We start from the raw sequence: 20,764 nt of genomic DNA on the forward strand, positions 1-20,764 counted from the left end.
TCAGAGAAACCTGTCTTTCCAGGGAGGGAGAGCAGCATGTGGGAAAGCCGAGAGCCCTGGAACGTGAATTAGCCAGGGAGAGATGAATGTGCGATAGCTTGTACCTGGCAGCTACCAATTGAGCGCGTTAACGCTTTCAGGAGGGGGTTGAGCAGGGCTGCAGGAGTTTCACGCAGGCTCCCCACCACCTCGGGCATGGTAGGGGGCACCCAGACAGCAAACGTGGCACCCAGCCCCATCAGGGTGACCGCTGGTCCCTGTCACAGCACGGGGAGCAGGCCGAGGGCCTGGCCTGCCCGCAGCACAAGGCAGCTTTAGGGGATTTTTCTCCCTGCTTTCCCTGGAAGTCGGCTGGATCCTGCAGCTTGAACCAAGATGGCGGAGGAGGAGGAGGCTGTTTGCCCCATCATTACTTTTCTTGGGTGCTGTCTTGGCACAGGGAGCGGGGCTCAGGCGAGGGGAGTCGCTGGGTGCTGACCCTGTGCCTTCAGCAGCACCAGGGCACCTTTCTGCCCTGTGCTGACCACTTCATATGGCATCCCTTACATTCAGCCCAGCCCCACAGCAGCCAAAGACTACGCCGTGCAGGCCACACGCATGAGCTCAACCCGAGCAGAGCCCAAAATTTATCAGAAAAAATGTGAAGGGGCTGCCCCATGGCGGGGGGGGGGGGGGGGGCACTCGGCCATCTTCCCCTCTGGGTGCTGCCCAGCCTGCCTTCATGCCTCTCCCACCCGTGCTTTGCAAGGGACGGAGCCAGCAGCCTCCTTTCCCTCCCCAGGCGGCCCTGGGGTTGGTGTCGGAGCCCCCACGAAGCCCCCACGAAGCCCCCACGAAGCCCCCTCCGCCAGCCCGGCGGGCAGGTGCTGCGGGGCGCATCCGAGGCGGTGCGGGCGGGCGAAGCGCCTCCTTCCTCCCTCCTTCCCACCCCACCCCACGCCCTGGTAGCGCTGCAGGGACTCATCCATTCCCGAGTTACTAATATGCAAATGGGTGCTTTTGCATGGGCCGGGCGCCAGGCTGCTGGGTGTCAGGGCACCCGAGGGAGCCGGAGGTGGGGCGAGGCGTGGCGCGGCGCCGCATGCTCACCTGGCCCTGCATGGCAACAGGCAATGGAGCTCTAGGTCCCTTGGGGAGCGGACCCACGCCCGGTTTGAGAGGCAGCGGGTGGCAGAGGAGGGAGGGCAAACTGGCAGCCCCTGGCAACCTGGGGCTGACGGCAGGAGGCTGGGCGCACCGTGGATTTCCCTCCACCAGCAGGATGGTGAACCTGGAGTCTGTGCACGCAGGTAAAGGGCGCTTGAGGAAGGATCGGGCTGGGGCTCACCACGCAGACGAGACGTGGGCTCGGGCAGGAAATGGGGTTGCTCTGGTTCCCGTGACCTTTCCTCCCTCCTTTCCCTCCTCTTCTCTCCTGCTGGAGTCAGTGACGGCAGCCAGTGCCTGGTTAAGAGCCACCTGGGGGATGGATGCTGCCCTGGCCCTATTTAGGGGGCAGCCGAGCCATGCCCACAGCGTGGGAGCGCTGCTCAGGCTGCCAGCCCGAACGTGGGCTGCGGGGCAGAGTCTCTTGGGCACCTGGAAAATGGGGAGGTAGTGCCTGACCCGGTGTCCTGAGTCACTGGGATAAAGCCAGGAGGAGAGAGGGGGGTAAAGTCACCGAGGGATGCAGAAAGGGTGGAAGGGGGTGGGTGGGTGCGAGTGAGGGATGGGACTGGGCTGGAAGGAGGAAGGTTAATGACAAAGAGGGAAAAATGAGCCAGGGGAGAGCTGTGGGAGGGTGAGGTGAGCGAGGAATGAATGAATGGGGACACTCAGGAGGAGTATCCGCGCCTTGCAGGGCTTTGACACGGAGGCGCAGCCTCACGTCTCCGCAAGCAGCAGGGGAAGCAGAGCCACGGCTGCCAAAAGCCTCGGCGCTGCGTGGAGCTGGGGCTTGCCCCGCGGAGCCACTCCAGCTCCTGCCCTCTTCTTGAGCCCCTCATGCTGGAGGAGAGGGAACGTCCCTGGCACGTGGGGGCCGAGGGCAGTGCTGGCACGAGAGCTGAGCAGGGCTACGGCACGGGCCGGATCCTGACAGCCCCTTCTGTGGCACCGGGGGTGCTGAGGGCAGGGGGCCATGTGCAGGCCGAGCAGGGCGGCAGGAGGCTGGCGGTGCCGGCGCGGCGTGCGAGCCTGACTCGTCCGAGCACCTGCGATGGGCGTGCGTGCGTGAGTGGTGCCTCTCGGGGACGCGTCCCCCGCAGGCTGCCCTCCGCCCATCTGCTTTGCTTGTGGGCGACTCTTTCTTCATGAGAAGATTCCCCAAATCGATACTGTGCCCTCTGTCAGAGCTGGCGGCACTGCTCCCAGGGTGGATTTGGCCGGGAGCTGCGCACGCTGGGTGCGCGCCGAGCCCTCCTGCCCCCGCAGCATCCCACCCCGCTGCCCGTCCGAGGGGCCTGAGCTTCACGCCGTGGTTTTGCAGGGAGGGAGACGAACCTGGGCCCAGCTGCTTTCACGTGCCAGAGCCTAGGGAGCTTATTCCCACTGCTGCAAAGGTGCTGGTGTGCTCAGGCTGGGGGTGCTGAGCCCTCTTTCATCACCACTGCACAAAGGGACTGGGGGCTCTACACACCCCCTTCCCAACCAGAGGCTCCCCCCAGCAGAACCTCCTCTCCTCCGCCTCCTCCTCCCCAGGCCTTTGGGCGTTTTCAGCTTCCTGCAGCCTCTGCGGGGGCTCGGGCACAGAAAATGCAGCAAAATTCAACAGGCTCCAGGTGCTGGCCCCAGCCAACCCAATTTCTCCCCACTACCACCACTGGCTTTCGTTTTTTCCTCTTAAAGCCACCAGGCTGGTTTATTCTGGTGCCCATGTCAGGACAACTACAAGGAATAAGGGCTTGGGAAAGCTTTATTTGCTGACACCATTTGTTTCAGCCAAAATATAGATGCAGATATATCCCCAGAGAACTGTCTGCACTGGTAGAGTTTCTTTGGTCTGGGTAAACAGACCAGACTGCCTCTACTCCAGGGATGTTTGCTAACTGAGGTATAGCAGCACATTTTTAATATGGCCCAGGCCACAGTGGCGGCTCCTAATAGGTCTGTGGTTAGGAGTTAGGCAGTCCCAAGTTGCATTATTTTTCCCAGAGATTTTTTTTTTACTAGCCTGCCTGTATTTTTTTTACTAGCCTAGGTGTATTGCAAAGCGGTGTGGTAGGAGCCTACATTTTTTAGCCTCAAAGTCTCGCAGCCCGTTTAGTCTTTAGAAATTTTGCCATACGTGGGGGTTCATATTCAGCTGAGCTGTGTCACGCTCTCCCTGGTTTAAAGCGGAGGACAAAGAGGAGGAGTTCCCATCATCCTGGCTGCACTTGTGTTGGTCACCCCTCTGCGTCTGCTCCCTCCTCTCAAGGAGCCCTTGGAGGATGGCTGCTGCAGCATGGTTATCATTATCATAGGTGTTTGAAAGGTGGGCAGCCCCAAACGACTCATATCAAGCTGGCTTTGATCAAAAGGACTTACTTTTTCTTCCTGTTTTGTTGCTGTTTTATTTCCCCCCCCCCACACACACAATGTATTTAAGCTGTAATAACTTGTGTACGTTTATGAGTGGAAACCGACTCCTTGTGACACTAAAACTCTTCTGCTCTGTATGAGAGCATCACGGGGTATCTTGTTATCTCCTGACTGCAGGAGGAAGGGATTTCACTGATGGCCCACAGCTGGTGTGTAAGCACTGGCAGCTGCAGGATTATTGCTGGTGGGGGCTGAGGGTGGCTGCTGGCAGCCCAGGGCCTCACCCGGCATGAAAAGAGACAGGGCTCCGAGCACCAGCCAGGTTATTTTACTGCCCGTGCACAGTACAAAGTGCAGGGGCTGTGGGAATTGGCTCCTTCGGGTCACCGAGGCTCCTGCAGAGCACCAGGAGGGTGCTTGGGTCCGTGTAGAGGGGCCAGGCACGGCTGCTGCTGGCAGCCTGCTTCTGTGCAAGGGGCACGGGCTGCTCGTGAGCCTGTCCTGCCTTCCTCGTCCCCCCCCCTCTGCCCCCGTGGTCCTGGAGATGAGATAATTTTCTTCTACTAACGCACGTTCGTAAATTGTGTGCCCACAAGGAAACTTGCAGTAGGGTTTTTTTGTTGTTACTCTGTTTTTTCAAACGTGCAGACGTTCTCGCCAAACTTCTGTACAGGTAAAGGTTTTCCTTATTTTCTGAGAACTTGGCTTTTCTTAAAGCTTCTTCTTGGCAACAAGCAAAACTTTGTGCTTTGTAGACTACCTAAGTTAGGGTCCCTTGGCAGTGTTACAAGACAAGAAGATGTTTATAACTGAAGATAATTACTCTTCCCGCAGTAGCAGTGCTTAGAAGCCCCACTAAATGTTCACGTCTTAATTGCAGAGGGATTGTTTGAAAAGCAACGCTCTTCTCTCTCCTTTTCCTCCCTCGCTGCTTAGAAAATTTAAGGAAAGGAAGTTTCTGAAGTGCATGGATGTTGCTGCACTCCTGTGGTGTAAAAATCTTGCCTTTTTTTTTTCTTCTTTTAGTCATTTGCTGCGGGAAAAAGTTCCAAGCTTTAGCCTAAATAAAGTTATTCCGTTTTGGCGAAAAAGCAGAGAGTTTGCCATTTGCACACGGGAAGTTTCAATAGAGGGGAAATAAACAAATGAAAGCACTGCCCGCTTTATTGTGAGTAATAGAGGGAAATTGGAATAAAAACATATAGGTTTCTCTTCACCCTTTTGGCCACTTGGAAATAACACAAGGCACACATAGGAAAGAGGAAAAGGTTTGCAGGATGCCTTTAAGAAGGCTTCCACCTGCCTTTTCTACCCCAGCAAAACCACAGCAAACACTCGCCCTGCTTCCACGCTGTTGTTATTCCCCGATGCAAATCGGATGCCTCCTGTGGCCGGGATTGGCTGCAGGAAGCACATGCAAATCACTCGGTCGGCTCTTTATAAAAATGTATTCTTATCTTTTTTCCCCCCCCCCAAGCCAGCCTGGAAAGAGTTAAAATTCCCATGCAAAGGGGAGAAGAGGGCGAGGGGGTGTCCGACTGAATTTGAATAGATATTCTTCCTTCTCTCACCCGGTGTGTACTTTGCCTCTTTTAAGGAGGCAGGAGCAACCCAGTGCAAAGTTGACTATTCCCACCCTTTTCTTTCAGCTGTCCCCGAAGGAGAACGTGGCCCCGGGTGTGGTGGCAGCCATCACTTCAAGGGTAAATGACAAATTTATTGGCCTTGGAAAGGATGGAGGGAAGCGTGCCGGACCGTGGTGGCAGTGTTCTCCTTGGGGACATGGCTTTGTGGTCTGAGAGGGGTGTGAGCACGTGTGTGCGGGGCAGCACTTTGCCAAGAGGAGTTCTGGGGAGAACAAGCCGAGTTTGAGAGGAAGAGAAGAGAGCTTGTTTCCCTCCCTGAGCATCCTGCTCCGCTTCTGCCTCGCCAAGGCCGGCCCTGGCTGATTGCGCCCTGCACAGCACCAAGCTCTGGCCCCGCTGCACCATCCCCAAATAAAAAGGAAGGGATGTGGGAGAGGGGGCAAGGCTGGGAGGGATCCCCTGCAGGTGTGGCGGTGGAGGGCAGCGTCACCGGCTGCTCTGGGAAGGCTGCATAAAGCTCGGGGGAGAGGCCAGCGGGGCAGGGAGGGCTCCCGGTGCTTCCCGAGCCCCTTGCAGTGCAGGAGGTGAGAGGCACAGCAGCGAATTGAGGAGGGGGAAAAGGAGCGAGGGGGGATGCAAAGAGCAACAGGAGGGAAAGTGCAGCCTCAGAGCTGATGAATATTCTAGTGCCTGTATGTTGAGGAATCAGAAATTTGAAAGTCTGATGGTTTATTATAATTACACATTCATTTGTGCTGTTTAGTGGAAGCCACATGTGCCTGTTGCCTGGGACTGTGACCTGTTATTAAAATCAGTTGTGCCATCTTTTCCAGAGATCAAGATGAGCGGCGATGCGGCGGATTCCACAGACACTCGGCACGAGCCCGACCAGGTGGAGCCAGGTAAGGAGGGTCTGGGACACAGGGGGGCCACCGAGGGAGGGGAAGGGATCAGGGGGCTCGGGTGCTGGAACTTTCCGCCGGTGCTTTGCTCCTGTTGCTGCTGCGTTGCGTCCTTCCAGCCAGCCGGGGAGTTGATCAAGAATGCGCTCTGGGCTAGGATTGCATTGGTATCTTGATCAGCATGCAAGATCCTTGTGTGAGAGCACTGAATCAGTGCGTGGCCCTGCGGTTTGAGCATGGAAATACGCTCCCTTCTCTCACCAAATGAATAATGCCACTGAAATGGTCCTGGTCCGCTCAGCTCAGCACCAACAGCTCCACGTTGTGCACGGGGTTCATGTCAGGAACGTCTCCCCAGACAAAACTCCCAGGGACGAAGCCTTTTTTGGCCACGTATATGTAGAAAAATGGGAGGGACTTCTGGAACAGTCGAATCCAGCTTGGTAGCTCCAGCCAAAATGTATCGCTGTTCTTCTTGAGGCGTGATTGGGTTTCTCATCCCCACTACTCCCACCTGATGCTCAGCCTCTCCCTGCTCTGTGGCTAGAAGCCTCAGCTTTCCTTGCAGATGGAAAGCTGAAGAACTGGGCGATCCCGTGAAGATAATAGCACTGGCATTACTGCTGACTTCTGCCAGTTTGCCTACCAATTCCTGCACTGCCACAGGGTGTGAGATACCCCCAAAAAATCCATGTCATGTTTTCCAGCATCGCTTCTGACTGCCACTGCCCACAGTGGGCTGAGTGCAGGATCTTGAGGATGTGGCTTATGGTCAGACTCCTTCGTAGGCAAATAAATAGCAATAAGAAAGGCATTAAGCACCCACTAGTTATAGTTGTAATATAAGAAAGGTTATTAGAAACAGTGAGACTCATCTGTAGACTTGGAATAAGCACTCTTTAAAACCAAAACTCATAGAGACAATGCAGAAGAATTGTTCTGTGAGTCATGACGAGCACTAAGCTTGGGGTGGGGGCACGTGTAACAACAGATTAAAACTTCACATGGAATGATTTTACTTCTCCTTTTATCGATTAAGAGGATTGAGGAAAAAGGAAAAAAAAAAAAAGGAGAGAGAGAGAGATCTTGCTAAAGGCAGAGAAGCCTAGGCATGTTTTAATGGGACTAAAACTGCCCCTTTATTTACACCGTACACTGAGGTCTAGAAATCCTCCGAGCTCATAAGTTGGTTATTTGACAAAATCTAAGGCAGAGATAAAATCTAGTTCTATTCATATCCATGAACTCCACTTGACTCTGGTCAGGTCAGCCTCTGCTCATGGCTTTCAGCTGCCCCCAAGCTGGTTTTCTGAGATAAATCAATTCAACGCCGCCTGGCAGCAAGCGTGTCCTGAGCCCTTCCAAAATTCCCCGCTCGCATTTTGGGGGAGCTTTCAAGGGGGAGGCAGCGGCTCCCCAAGCACCCAGTGCCCCAGCAGGGGCGGCTGGCCGGGTGCAGTGCGGTTTTTTGGTGTAAGCTTCCCAGACAGCCATTAGTGTGAGCTGTAGCACCTCTTTCTAGTGGTAATTGCGAGGAGAATGCGGAGAAGTGGAGGCAATTTGTTTTAAAATAACAAAAATGTTCAGCGCTGCTCCGGGAGCCTTCAAATCAGGCAGGGAAATCAGAACAAGTAAATCTCCCTCATTTACAAAAGAGTGACACTTCCCTGCGGACTGATGCAAGCAACTTCTTTCAATCGGGCTCTCCTCCAAGGCTTTCCTCCACCGGGACTGGTGGAGACCTTACAAGAGCACGGTGTTGGGGCTGTGGGATGAGAGGATGCAGGCGATGGGACCCTACGGGAGATTTGGGGCCAGAGCAGCCCCATGCCCTGCCGGCACCGGTGTCCCTCAGGGCCTCATCCAGCCCCACCAGTGCTCACAACCAGCCAAGCCCACCGAGGGGCAGCCTTGATGCTGCACCGAAGCTTTTCCGCCTCTTTGTTTGGTTTTTCCCCTCTTCCCGAGCATCCCGTTTACAAACAACAGAGCGCTTTGTACTGAACTTCCCTGAAGTTTTTATTTTCCCCGATACACGTTGTTAGAGGGATCTTTACTGCAACAGTGTTTTGTTTACCAGCTTCATGTGGGAAAATTTATTTTCCAATTACTTACTAGCTGAAGACCCATTTCCTAATGAATTGCGCCAATGCACTGCTCCCCAGGAAATTTGTTCCCCCTGGAAGGAGAGGGCAGTTACCAAACTACCAATATTATGGCTTCTAAAGGCTGGAAATCTTTCTAGGTGCAGATCTACAAAGGCCTTTCATCACCAAAAGATGTAGACTGGCTCCAAGAAGAATTTAAAATAATAATAATGTTAAAAAAAAAAAAAAAAGGAGAGAGTTGGGTGCCAAAATGCTTTTGTAAACCGAGCCCTTGATCTAAAACTGATGCCTAAAGATCTGATGGGAAGTGGCAGTAGCAGAAGCATAATCTCATCCTTTCATATCTCCGCCAGTTCTGGGCTCAGAGGAGAAAAAAAAGGGTAATTTGGGGCATTGTTTTACTTTGGAAGTGTTTGAAATAATTGTGGGACTTTTTTCTTTTTGAGAAAATTTTCAAATTGTTCCTTTTTCATAAGAGGTTAGGAAAACTAAGCTTTTTTTTTTTTTTTTTCCTTTTTTTTTCTTATCCACACCAATTTCATAAAAAACGCTTCAAAGCTTTTAGTAAGATGTCCTCCAAAATTCTACATTTCTTTGCATTCCTTTTTTTCCCCGTGTCTGCTGGTTGCAGCAAAATTCTGCCATGGTAGAAAAAAAAAAGACTTCAATAATAATAATAATAATAATAATAATAATAATAATAATAATAATAATAATAATAATAATATAGGATATCCCCTGCCCCGTCCTGCAAATCCTAAGCCCTCCCTTGCTTTACCCCTGCCTTTCCTATTGCGGCACATGTGCGAGATGCTCATCCACGGATGCCCGTGGAGCCGAGCCATGCCGTGCCGTGCCGTGCCATCCTCCCTGCCCTTTGCTGCGCGCTGGGCTTGCCGGCAGTCCCGCGGACTCCATGGGGGGTAATGACAAGCGCGAGTTTTGCGCTTGGCTGCGAGCTCTTTTCATCTTTTTAAACTGATGAAAGCCATGCCAGCAAGTTCTGGGTTGAGTTTTTTTTATGGGAACTGTGGGGGCTTGGCACTGCCGAGTGTCGCCCCTGGTCTTCCAGCCGAGAGGCAGAGATCTCCCCCTTCTTGTGGTTTATCTAAGCCCTCTGTATCTGATGCAACAAAATGCTGAGGTGGGACTTGCCTCTGTCTGTCTGTTTGTTTGTGTCAGACACTTGTTCCCCGTTTATCTGCTTGATCAAAACAGGTTACACCAAGCAAAGCTACTTCCCTTTGATTTCATCTGTTGAGGCTATGGGGGGGAAGCCAAAGCCTTAACAAAAGGGCGATAGGGAAGCTCTTCAAACACAACCATCGGTAACTGAATAGCTGCGGGCGCTCCGAACATCTTCCCTCCCCACCCTGCAACACGGGGAGCTGGACAGGCTGCCAGGAGCCCAGGGCGGGGTGCGCGATGGGCATCCCGGTGCACGGGGAAGGGAGCGGGGCTGCGGGGCTGCACGCAGCGCGGGACGGCCCTACAGCGGCCCCGCTGCCCTAAAGCAGCTGGTATCGCTGCCTGGGGTGGTGGCAAAGGGCTGGCCCGATGGCGTGCACAGCTGGGGTAGGGCTGGGAGCTGGAAGCAGACGGGTCGAGGAGTGGGGTTGTGTGGGAAGGGCTCGTGGAGGTGGAAAGGGTGCTCTCGGCAGCTCTGGTGACAACAGCACCGTGGTTGTCTCAGCCTCTTTCGGAGGGTTAGGAAGCAGTAGAGCAGATATCCTTCCTTCTGAAGGTCAGGAAGAGCCCTTCCTTTGAACCCCAAGGCAGTGCAAGTGGTAAGGAGCTACGATGCCTCTGCTCCTACGGTCTTGCAGGGGGGATGCACCTTTGAGTGTCATTCCTCTCCCCCAGCTCCTCGACTCCAGCCAGCTTGTGGCAGTAGAAGGGTGGCAGCAAGAGGTAAAAGCCTGTGTCCACTGCCGCCACCAGGCCCCAAGCCCCTCCTGGTTCCCCATCTCCTGATGTCTGTCCGTGCCTTCTGCATCAAAGCCACGCGGTGGAAAACCAGAGCCCTCGTTTCAGTGTCTGCCCTGTGCAAACGGGATTTTCAGCCCTGAAGTGGGGGTCCCCAGCTCATCCCCCACCTTTTGGCCAGGTGTAAGCTCCTTGCTGCAGGAGCTGCTCCCCGGGGTGGGTGCAGCTCTCCCAGGGGCTGGGCTCACCGGTGTTTGTCGTATTGCTGTGGTAGGGCTCTGGGTTTCTGGGTAGGCTTTCTTTTAAACTTTATGGCTTATGCTCAAATAGGATACGGAGGTTTTCACCTCTGCATCTGCTTCTAACTCAGGTAGAAGGAAACATGCCCAAGCCATGTCAGGTTGAGCAGCATGAAATGGGTTGGGGGGTGCTCAGGCTGCTCTCGGACACCCCCCAGCAGGCGAGCCCAGGGATGCCTGGGCCGAGCCTTCCTCTTTCTTCTGCCGTTACCTCCGCAGACAGGGCTGGAAACAGGCCGTCAGGCCAAAGTCTTTTGAGGAAACTTGGCCTTCCCCAGCCCCACGCCGAGCCCCGTCCTTGGCTGTGCCTCTGCTCGCCAAGGCCAGCTCTCCCCGTTGAAACTTCCCTCCGAGCCTCCAGGACTTCTCTCCTCTCTTTCCCCTGCAGCCACGAACAGCCCCAGGACAAGTCCCAAATAAATAAAAGCAGCAGCAGCAGCCGGGCTGGAAACAGCTGGTTGCTATGGCAATTGGGCCTGCTCGGGATTTGCATACGGCTGATGATTTTCATAGCACAGCCACATTTAAGGCAAGCAGGAGAAATTTCCATATTCCCAGCTCCGAGTCAGTTGGGGCGTGGGGGAGGCCAGGAGGGGGATATTTGAAATTCAAATGAAGGTGATTAGGGTTTGAGGTTGGGTTATTTTATTTTTTTTTCTTAAACATCCCATTATGGAAGAGGATAAAAAAGGATGGGGAGGGGAAAGGGGAACAAAAGGCTGGTTTGACTTGAATTAGAGGGGCAAAGGAAGAGCTGGTCTGATCTGCCTCTTGCCTCTGGTCTAAGAGAAGAGACTTGCCCTCTCCCAACACCTGCAGGTGAAATGTTTTCCGTGGGAACAACTGCTGCCCTCGGGTTTCCTTCTGGAAGCTGCCCGAGTCTCCCACACTCGCTGTCCTGCGTTCCCCCTGCGCCCTGCCCCACACGAAGGGTACATCGCGCCCGGAGCTGCGGTGGCACCAGGAGGTGGGAGTTCTGCGAGGCTCACAAAGGAAAGGCATTTCTATGTCCCTGGGGGTTTCCACCCAAATGAAACGCTCGAGCCTTCAGTGAAAGCTTCCCCTGCAGTCGTGCAGCCCTCTCACTGAGTCAGCCAGCACACATTCACTTTTCCTGCTAACCAGCCCTGACTTTCCCATGGAGATGCCCCGATGCCCCGGTTTGGTCTGTTTGTGTTGTTAGCGCAAAGAACAGGAAGACTGCAGCCCGATTTGGCTGCCTTGAGAACTTCCCATCCCGTTCAGACTTTCCCTTGTTCCTTTTAAGTAACACTCCTAGAGCTAACCTTGGGAACAGGGAGCATCCCAGCAGGGCAGGTAAGGGTCTGGGGAACCAACTGGTGTCTGCTCAGCTGCACTTTCTGCTCCCCATTACCACTGGGCACAGGTGGGGGAATCAGGGCCAGCCACTCAAGTGATGACAAGGTGATTTAAGTGAGCTCGTCCCAGCCAGGGCTTGTGCTGCTAGTTCTGCAGAAGTGGCTGGTCTGGCTGCTGGGAATGGCAGAGAGGTTTGTGATGGTGTTTGCTCGGGTATCCAAAGTGAGCTAAATTACTGAGGAGTCAAATATCTTTTTGGCTTAATAGAACCCCATCCATCTCAGTGCAGGTGAATGCTTTGCTTCATTTACAGTGTGTGGCTCAAGTATTGTTCATAGCTATAATGAGTGTCACTACTCTTTTCTTTAACTGCTCTTGGGTGTTGTTTTAACTTTACGTTGTGTTTTTGGTGAGGGACTGGATTCTTGCATCGGTCAATGTGAGCGAGTTAATTCCTTAGCCTCTAGAAAATGTGTATTGAAAGGTGCTCTGCATCTGGCCTACTTTGTCAACCTCTAACGGCATTGTGCTTTATCAGCTGGGGTGCTAGAATACTTCAGGATATGTGAGATTAATCTTAATTTGAGATATTCAGCACTCTGAGGCTGAAGCCTGACCTACTCACCCCGGGCGCCTTGTAGAGTCAGCGATGAAAATAGGCATCAGCAGAAGGTGATTCATCTCTCTGCCCTCTGTCTTGGGGGCGAGGTGAGTTGCCCTCTGGAAGCGCCGGCTTCCTCTCCGTGGCTGTAAAGGCAGCCTAGAGCAATTGGCTGGGAATTAGACACCTAAAAGTTAGACATCTGAGCCTGAATCCCCTGCCCGGTGTCTGCCTGGCACTGTTCCCCCATCACCGTTCAGCTGTTCTGAATTTCCCTCCCAAATGCACGGGCAGAAAACTGATTCCCTGTGGGAATTCCCCAACACCTGCTAAAGATTGAAATCGCCTCCTAATTCCCTGTCCCTGCTGCGAGATCAAACTGCGGGGCGCATTAAGCGTGTCGCTGGGTGGGAAGGGGAATTAAGTTAGCCTTCTGGTTGCAGCCCTGCTTTGTCGCCGGGCAAAAAGCCACGGGCAGCTGTCACTCCCCGCGGGTGACATCTGCATGTTCCTGCATGTGTTTGCCTCGCCGAGGCGAAGCCGAGCTGCGATCTTGATTTTCCTTTCTGCCATCGCGGGGCTTTTATCCTCGAGAGCCGGACTGGCTGGGCGGCTTTCAGTGGGAATCGGGGCGGTTGCGACGGGGCGCGGGGGCTCGGTTTTCACAGCACGCGAAGCCTTCCAGACGGGGGGGAACAGCAGGGGTGGGGGGAAAGCCGTCCGGAACTGCGCTGCTGCTCCCATCCCCAGAGAAACCTCCCCAGGCGAACTCGCACCAGATCTGATGCCAGTGCTATGCAAAACAGCTGCCAGGTGAACCAAGGAGAGCAGCGCGGCCCTCGGCTGCCGTGCTGCGGGGAGCCGGCGGAGCTTATCGCTGCCTCTCCCCCTCTGTCCGGGACACCCACGGAGAGGGCAATGGATGGGGAAGCTCCTGGGAAAGGTAGTGCAAGGAGCTCAAAGCAACCCTTCTCCCTTTAAGTCCCTGGGCTTCCCAAATTTGATGCAACTGGAGGAAGGGAGGGCCGTGGTGCCTGGCTGGCGTAGCAGGAGCACGTTGTTGGCTGGTGCAGAGCTCCACCAAAACGAGCGGCGTTCTGGCAGTTTGCAGCAGTTGAGAATCTGCCGCCACTTACACTTCTTGTTCTTTTTATCTCCTGGAGCTAGGAGAGATTAAATCTTAAGTGCAGATCCGTGCTGTTTGAACAGCCCGTTCCTTTAAGGAGAGAAATGACTCCTTCAGCGTGGGTCCTGATGTTGATAGAAATGGGAAGGAAAGCAGTCTGTTTTTAAAATATTTGTAGGAAAGTCAGCGATTTAGCTGGAACAAGAGACTTGTTATCCCTATCACACCCAAACCTTGGCTTGCAGATGAAGTCATTTTAATTTCACTCGACATACAAGCTTTTGCTGAAACAGAAAAAGATGAGATTTGTTTGCAAATAAATCTGCGCGCAAACACTCACTGATCCTGCTGAAAAGCTGCAGAGATTTGTGTATCCAGCCCCCATTTACATAACCACTGGGAGCAGAAATCACCTCGCCCAGTTTTAAATATCACACTATTGGACATCTAAGCCTGAACTAGTTGCCCCTGGGTCCCTTTGTAGTCAATAAAAAGAAATTGTCATCTCCAGAGGGCCATTCATCTCGACTTAGATAGGCGTCTAAGATAGGTCAGATGAATGGCCTCTGGAGGTGCCTATTTCTCCTCGTTGTCTACCAAGACAGCCTGGGGCACTTATCTCAGACTTAGACACCCAAGCAACAAATGGGTTCCTGTTGATCTCCATGCATATTTCCAGCATGTTCCACTGTCACAGAAAATGAGGTACTCCCGAGCACCTGCGCTCATCTGAGGCGGGATGCGGAGGGGGCTGAGTCTGGCCTTATAGGAGAGGAAGGGAAAAAGAAGTCTGAAGGCTGCGCTTGCTGGTGCAGGGAGGGAAAAGGGAAAGGTGGGAAGCTTGGAAGAGGAGGAGGGGATGTGCTGGAGAGCTTGAGCTTGGGCGCTTTGAACCTGCTGTGTGTTTTGGCAGCCTCGTTTGGAGAGTTTGGCTCGTTGCGGTAGGGATGCAGCACGAAGCTGTGCTCCAGCTGCGCATCCCGGGTTCCAGGAGCTGGGTGTACGGTGGTGACTCAGAGCCCTCAGCACTGGGACCCAGGGATTTCCCTCCAGGTCTTTGAATCTTGCCTCATCAACATGCTGCATTTGAACGTGAGCGAAAGCCTTGCGTCCAAGAAAGCAGAAGATTACCTTTTCCTTCCTGTTCTATTTTAGCAACTGGGAACTGCGTTTCCTTCTTCTCTCCTTCTTGCCTTTCTCCCCTTTAGCTACTGCCCTCAGATTGCATCAACCCCCCGTGGGTTGCAAAGGTAGAAACTGCAGGCCTTGAAGATCATCACGCAGCCCCGCTCAGGTGTGTGGATGCTGATTGCGATCATCTATTAGCGCTATCAGCATTCCCATCGCTTAGATGAGCAGTCGTTGGCTCTCGGGGCTTGGAGCTGGAGCGCAATGAATGAACAAATTCCTGGGGCGGGAGCAGCTGGGGAGAGGTGGTCAGGGGGCAACTGGCCACGGCTGGGGGGGCTCACGAGCGCCTGGTGGGTCAGAGGTGGCAGCAGGATCAGGGAACTGCAGGGAAGAAGATAAAGACCTGAGATTGGGAAGAGAAAGAAAGCTTTGAAAAGCAGGTCGGGAGGGAGCCAGGAAGGGAGGGCAGGTTGCAGCACAGCAGAAATGCAGACAGGCTGGCGGAAAAAGGTACAGACCTGGATTGGGGTTGAGCTGCAGGTGGTGAGGATAGAGATTTTGGAGCGGGGGGCAACGGCGTGCTCTGCCGTGAAATAGTGCTCTGGTTGTGTCTGATAACGAAGACCTGCAGCTCAGCAACAAAGAGAGCAACAAAGGCAGCTCAGTTTCCATCGCTGGTGCTGTTAACGTGCTGCAGATAAAATCTTCAGAGTAGTTTCTAGATAGCAGAGAACAGGGTGCCATGAAATGGTTAGAGTCGGCTCTAAAAGCATTCTGCCATCCATGAGTAATCGTACCAAGAACACTCCCCCTGAGGATCTCGGAGCCCTGGTGATTCACCTGGGAATAGTACGAGCATGGTGCGAGCTGAAGAACTGCCTGCTAGCTCGAGGTAGAGGCTTGCTCAGTTGAAAGCAAGCAAGCCAACGGGAGAGCTGGGTTTGCGCTCCTGGGTTTGCACTCCCGCCTGCACAGCCTCCCTGAACTGCTTTCCAACTTCTTGCAAGAGCCATGAACTCCTGAAAAACATGATGTGTTGAAGCTTGATCAGATCACAGGGCATGGGCTACGCTTCATGGGGAACGTTATACTGGAAAAAAAAAAAAATCTGGAGCAAAAGGCCCCCAGGGGTTTGTGGTGGTGGGATGTGAACAATTTCAGACTATTTATCACAAACTCAGTTGGGCTGGAAGAGAATGACTTAGGGGATGGATTGCAAAGGGGAAGGGAAGGGGTTTCTTGGGGTTGCCTTTGCAACTGAAGAGGCTTCGTGGAATCCCTTAAAGCATTCATATCTGTGGAGCACACAGCCTTTCCTCTGTGATGTTCTTGATGAATTTGGCAGGTGTGATAGAGGGGGGGGGAATGTTTATCATCAAAGGGGAATGAGTGAGGGCCTGTGCGGTACCTTCAGGCTGAAACCTGTCTGATTTTCCCCCTGTGCCTGCCAATCTCTTTTGGAATCAAGGAGACGCCTCTTGCGCACAACCCCACGGCACCCTCTGTTCCTTTAGATATCCCGTAATTACTTGGTACCACACAGGTTCCTAAAGATCCCTGGTTAACAGCCTCGGCCACCTGTTTGCTAGCCTCTCCCACAGTTAGCTCTGGCTTTATGCACAGTCCTGGCTCCCGGATTTCCCTGGAGATTTGCAATATCCTCCAGTTCACCCCTGCTGGAATCTCCCTTTGTCGGTGAGCTCTCCCCCACCGGTGCTGCCTGGCTAGGTGTCTCCCAGGCGGAAAAACTTCAGCAAAGGCTGGTACCACCAAGTGCTGCAAAAGCTGCCCTCGTGCTTCCATGGCTGCTTTCGCATCGACTCCACCTCCCTGCTCCTCTCCTTGCTCTCACGCTAAAGTGCACTGGGCGAGCAGCACGTCTTTGGTTACGTGGTCCTGAGTTCTGGGAGGTTTAGATGGATGCTCTCTGCCGTTAATACTGAGACCTTTTTCTGTTTGTTTCGTTGTAGGAAGTGAGCAGAATGGGCTGGACTTTAACAGGCAGGTAAGACGCTCCCCGGATTCTCCTGCTTTCTTGAATTACAGTTTGTTAACTGCTCATCTTGCTGAGTCCCAGGCAGCTACTGCTAGGAGACGCAAACTGTTAGGTCACAAGCTGCTATTAAACAGGCCACAAAAGTCCTTTCCAATTCCTCTTGTGGGACAGCATGGCAGATAAAACTTCTGGTTTCCAGGCCTTCCCATTTCATAGAAGTTCAGTTAATTATAGAGTTTCTTAAAGTCACCCTTTGCTTGAGGCTTTTGCTGGCTTTTTAATTTTTTCTATTGCCATTTAGAAACAAAAGGGACCTCAGTTACACTGGCAAATGTGCAAATCCCGCCCCAAAGCTCCATGGATTTGCACCGTGTGCGACACTGGTGCTGAAAGCACTGCGGTATGCAAGTCTAGGAGCATGGGCTGACTCACAGGAGTATCAGCAAGGACTGAAGATGAGGTGGTTTGAGGTCTTGGAGTGCCTGGGTCAAGACCAGGCCTGCCTACAATGGCAGATTCCTCTTTGCAAGATTGTAGGGAAAGGGACAGCAGATAAATGCAAGCGTGTCTGATAGCAGCAGCCCTGGCTGCAGCACGTGAGGCTCTGGCGAGCTGTTCTCTTTGCTGTGAGATGTTATCCTCAGGCTTCATGCAGCCAAAAGCAACCTGTCTCATGGAGTGCCTGAGACTTTGACACCTGGCTCTCAGAAACCCCTGAACCTCAAAGCAGAATTGCAAGGGGAGGCAGGTGACAGCCCTGTCCAGATTTCAAAGCTGTGCAGAGACGTGAGAAAACGTGCCGAGTCCTGAGCCGAGGACTGCTGTGGCCATCAGTGGGGCTGGGCTCAGAGCTTGTAAACACAAAGAGGAGCTCTGGAGAGCAAAGGCACCCACCTGCAGCAGCACTCTGGGGAGCTGGAGCGAGAAAAGCCAGCAGGGCTGCAGCTCCATGGACAGTTACTAGCGTTTGAAGCAGATGTTGGCACTCCTAGCAATCCAGCAGCCTGCCTGCTTCCAGCTTTACCTTCCCCGAGTTCAAGGGTTGCGATCCTTTGCAAAGGCTTCCTGCTAGCAGCAGGTGGGCAGCTGATGCCTCTCCTGTGACTTTTCTGTCCTCCAAGCTTGTTTTGGTGGCTCTGGTCTGACAGATGTCAGCAAGCTGCTGTTTGTTTGTTTGGTTTGGCTGCTCCGGTTCTGGGTGGGTAGTAACTTCCTATCAAAGGTGTCTTAACACGTTCAGCCATCTTCCAGGTTTTTGGAAAACCCAGCTGAAAACAAAAAGTCTTGTGTCTCCAGCTCTGTGGATTGCAGAGCCCAAAGCATAGGCTTTCTACGAGCCAAGAGAAAAATCCAATCTGCTTATAACGAGTGATAAAAGAAAATTCCCTCAAGATAGAAATAAGCTATGAAAGTACACGATCATTACATGTTGCAAACTTTTCCTATGGCAACACCACAAAGATGTTAGAACTGGATTCTGGGCCGAGGTTAATCGAGGAGACGTTAGTGATGGTGGTGAAGCAGCGCTGGTTCACACCCGCCACTGATTGGACTCATTATCTTCAAGGTCCCTGTCCCTCACATGCCACTGAATGAGAACTGCTGGTAAACTCGTGAGGCAGGCAGCCTCACAGTCACTAGGATTTGGGCCAGAGTCTGCTCGATGCAAACATCCTCCTCCCAAAATGAGGCTGTGGTTGCACAGCAGTCTTTGGTAGCAATCACTTCCCACTTTGTTTCTCTCCTTCCACCAGGGCACCGCAAAGTCCCTTTCATTCGTACACCTGTGTAACCAAGCAGCAAACCTTACCGGGGACTGATCAAGGCTTAAAAAGCAAAAACCTGTGAATAAGCTCATTTTGGTGTTTTTTTAGCTGCATTTTTTTTTTATCTGGGTTGTAGCAGTGCGGGTGAGTGGACGCAGCGGGTGCAGGACCTGCAGGCAGTGTGGCTCTCTGTCTCCCTCTCTTGGCCCTCTCCAGGGCGAGTTGAGCCATTCTTGGTATTATTTTAAATGAGACTGAGCCCAAACGCACTCCGGTTGTACACTCACGTTTCGGGTTGACCTCAGCTATTGGTGAATTTACCTTCAATTCAGCAAATAGATTTCGAGCGATGAGAAAAAGGAAGAGGGGAGATACGGGAATATCAAAGTGTTTTCATGTAAAACCAGATGGCGAGCTCTTTCATTACGGGTGGAGGTTGGTGGGTTTTTAATTTTGGTTTGGGGTTTGGGTGTATTTTTTTTTTTTGTTACCTTGCAATTCAGGTTTTCAAACCGAAGCCAGAGAAGCATGGTTTGAAACCCAACTCCAAGCTGAATGCGAGAGCTGCCGAGCTCTCTTTGACTTTATTTGGAGTGCTGGGCGCTAATCACTTTGAAGATCATAAATCTCACATCGTTTAAGCCTCTCCCCCAGTCTTTGTAGATGGCCTACATTTCAGGTCTGTTTCCCTCCCCTGTTATGCTCCAGGCGGGAAGGGAAGGGTGGAGTGACCTGGTTAGACCCCTTACTTGCCTACCAGTTCCCTGCTGCGGCTGCTCTCACCCAGCGAACGGGGAGGAGGGAAACTCTTGCGGAGTTTGAGGTTTTCTCGCAGTTTGTGGGTCAGCCCTGTGCCTTATGAGAAAGCTGCCTTCTGATCCCTCAACCTATTTGGCAAATGTTCACTCCCCCCCCCTCCCCACTTAAACTCTCCTCCCACCTGGATGCAACAGTAATTTGTATGTGAATGAGAGGGGAAAGGGTGTGTATGGAAAAAAGCAGCATCTTCTGCCTTGCCTATCTGGTTTGGCTTTTTATTTAGAGAGTCTAATGCTTGTTGTTTCCTGTTTATATCAAGGGAAATGCAAAGAGAGCGTAATAAACTTTCACCTTCAGTGCTGGCAACCTGGATAGGGACATCTGCTTCTTAATGGTTTGGGATCGTGTCCAGAGCGTGTCAAGGAGAGGAGCGAGGAACTCGGCAGTGGTGGCTTCAGAGTCTTCAGACCGGGAAAGGTCCGGCTGAAAGTGTTGCAGTCAGGGCTTTTCCTCGCTGTCATGTGGTGATCTTCACCAGGTGGTGATGGTCTGGTTTGTTTTATTTCCCCCACTGGTAAATGCAGTGGTCGCACTTTGGGGAAATACTGCACTGTTTGTTTTCTCTGTTGCTCTGAAGAGAGCTGTTCTGGAGAGCCGTGTAACTTGCCCTTTTCTGGAGTTATAACTCCATTGCCTCCTGCAATCTGCACACAGAGCTAGGGCTCACGATTTTGGGACACAACAGGTCTTGTGTCTACGGTGTAAGTGTAGTCCAGCTCCCAGTGCCATGCATCAACCCACAGCTAGGGGAGAGAAGAACAGATTCTGGATCTCTCGTTTCTTTTCCACCAGGGAAGTGATGTGTAGGTTTGTGGCACTTGCTGGCCCTTGCAGCAACATGAGGACTGAAGGTTCACATCATCTTCCAGAGGAGGGAATGAGACGTCCTCTCCAAGCCCCTTGTGCTCTCAAGCACAAAACTGCGCTCCCGTGCTGGGACAGAATGTGTCCCTTCTGAAACAAAGCTGAAAGGTTGTGCCTTAACAGGGCAGGAAAGGATCTGCGTGTGCTCTGTATCCAAATATGTCATGCAGTTTCGTTCCAGCAGAAGGCTAACCCATGTAGACAGGCTGTCATTTGTTTAATGATAATGACAGGTTTGATATTTGCACCAATACAGAGGTGATCCTGCCGTGAGACTTACCAATATTGCAGGCAGGCACTCATGTGCCTGAGTAGCCCAGGGCTCAGCATAGCTTGAATTTTCCTGTTGGTTCTTTATTACTTTATTTTCTTTGTTTTACACCCATTAGGGGATGTAATGTGGATACAGCCCTTTCCTATGGGCCTCCTAGAAATAGGATTTTGGGAAGGATTTACTTGAGAAAAGGAGGTAACTGGGAGATGTAGTGGTGGTGCAGGAGAGATCTTCAGAGCACAAGGGGAAGCATCCAGAGTAAAATCAGGAAACAAGATACACGATTGAAGTGGGCTGGTATTTCACGTGCACATTAGCTCTATGTTTGAATTCCCACATCGGGTCATACTCTGTGCCATTTTGACAGTCCCTCATGACGGTAAGGGACAGGTTTCACACCCCCTCTCTTCCAGTGACCAGTCAGCATCAAACAATCGAGCTGCTTAAGGTTCCCAGTCAGAAGGACTCGAGTAGATTTTGGGGGGCCAACTGAGTGTGTCTGCTGGTATACCCCAAAAGAGCAGTGAGGAACTGGGTCGTGGAAA

At 52.6% G+C, this 20,764-nt stretch overlaps 1 protein-coding gene across 3 annotated transcripts in view; it reads left to right on the forward strand.

Annotated features, from left to right (window-relative positions):
- The first annotated feature begins 988 nt into the window (after positions 1-988).
- Positions 989-20,764, forward strand: part of POU2F3 (POU class 2 homeobox 3) — a 41,636-nt gene continuing 21,860 nt past the window's right edge. The window contains exons 1-4 of one of the 3 annotated variants that reach the window (XM_013187215.3): positions 989-1,289; positions 5,151-5,204; positions 5,921-5,989; positions 16,471-16,505. In XM_013187215.3, coding sequence (XP_013042669.1) covers positions 1,004-1,289; positions 5,151-5,204; positions 5,921-5,989; positions 16,471-16,505 — 444 coding nt within the window. In that variant the 5' untranslated portion in view covers positions 989-1,003. The remainder of the gene's footprint in view (positions 1,290-5,150; positions 5,205-5,920; positions 5,990-16,470; positions 16,506-20,764) is intronic. The other 2 variants (XM_048063227.2, XM_048063229.2) reach the window with 2 other exon arrangements.

Source organism: Anser cygnoides, chromosome 21 (assembly GCF_040182565.1).
Source record: "Anser cygnoides isolate HZ-2024a breed goose chromosome 21, Taihu_goose_T2T_genome, whole genome shotgun sequence".
Lineage (NCBI taxonomy): Eukaryota > Metazoa > Chordata > Aves > Anseriformes > Anatidae > Anser > Anser cygnoides.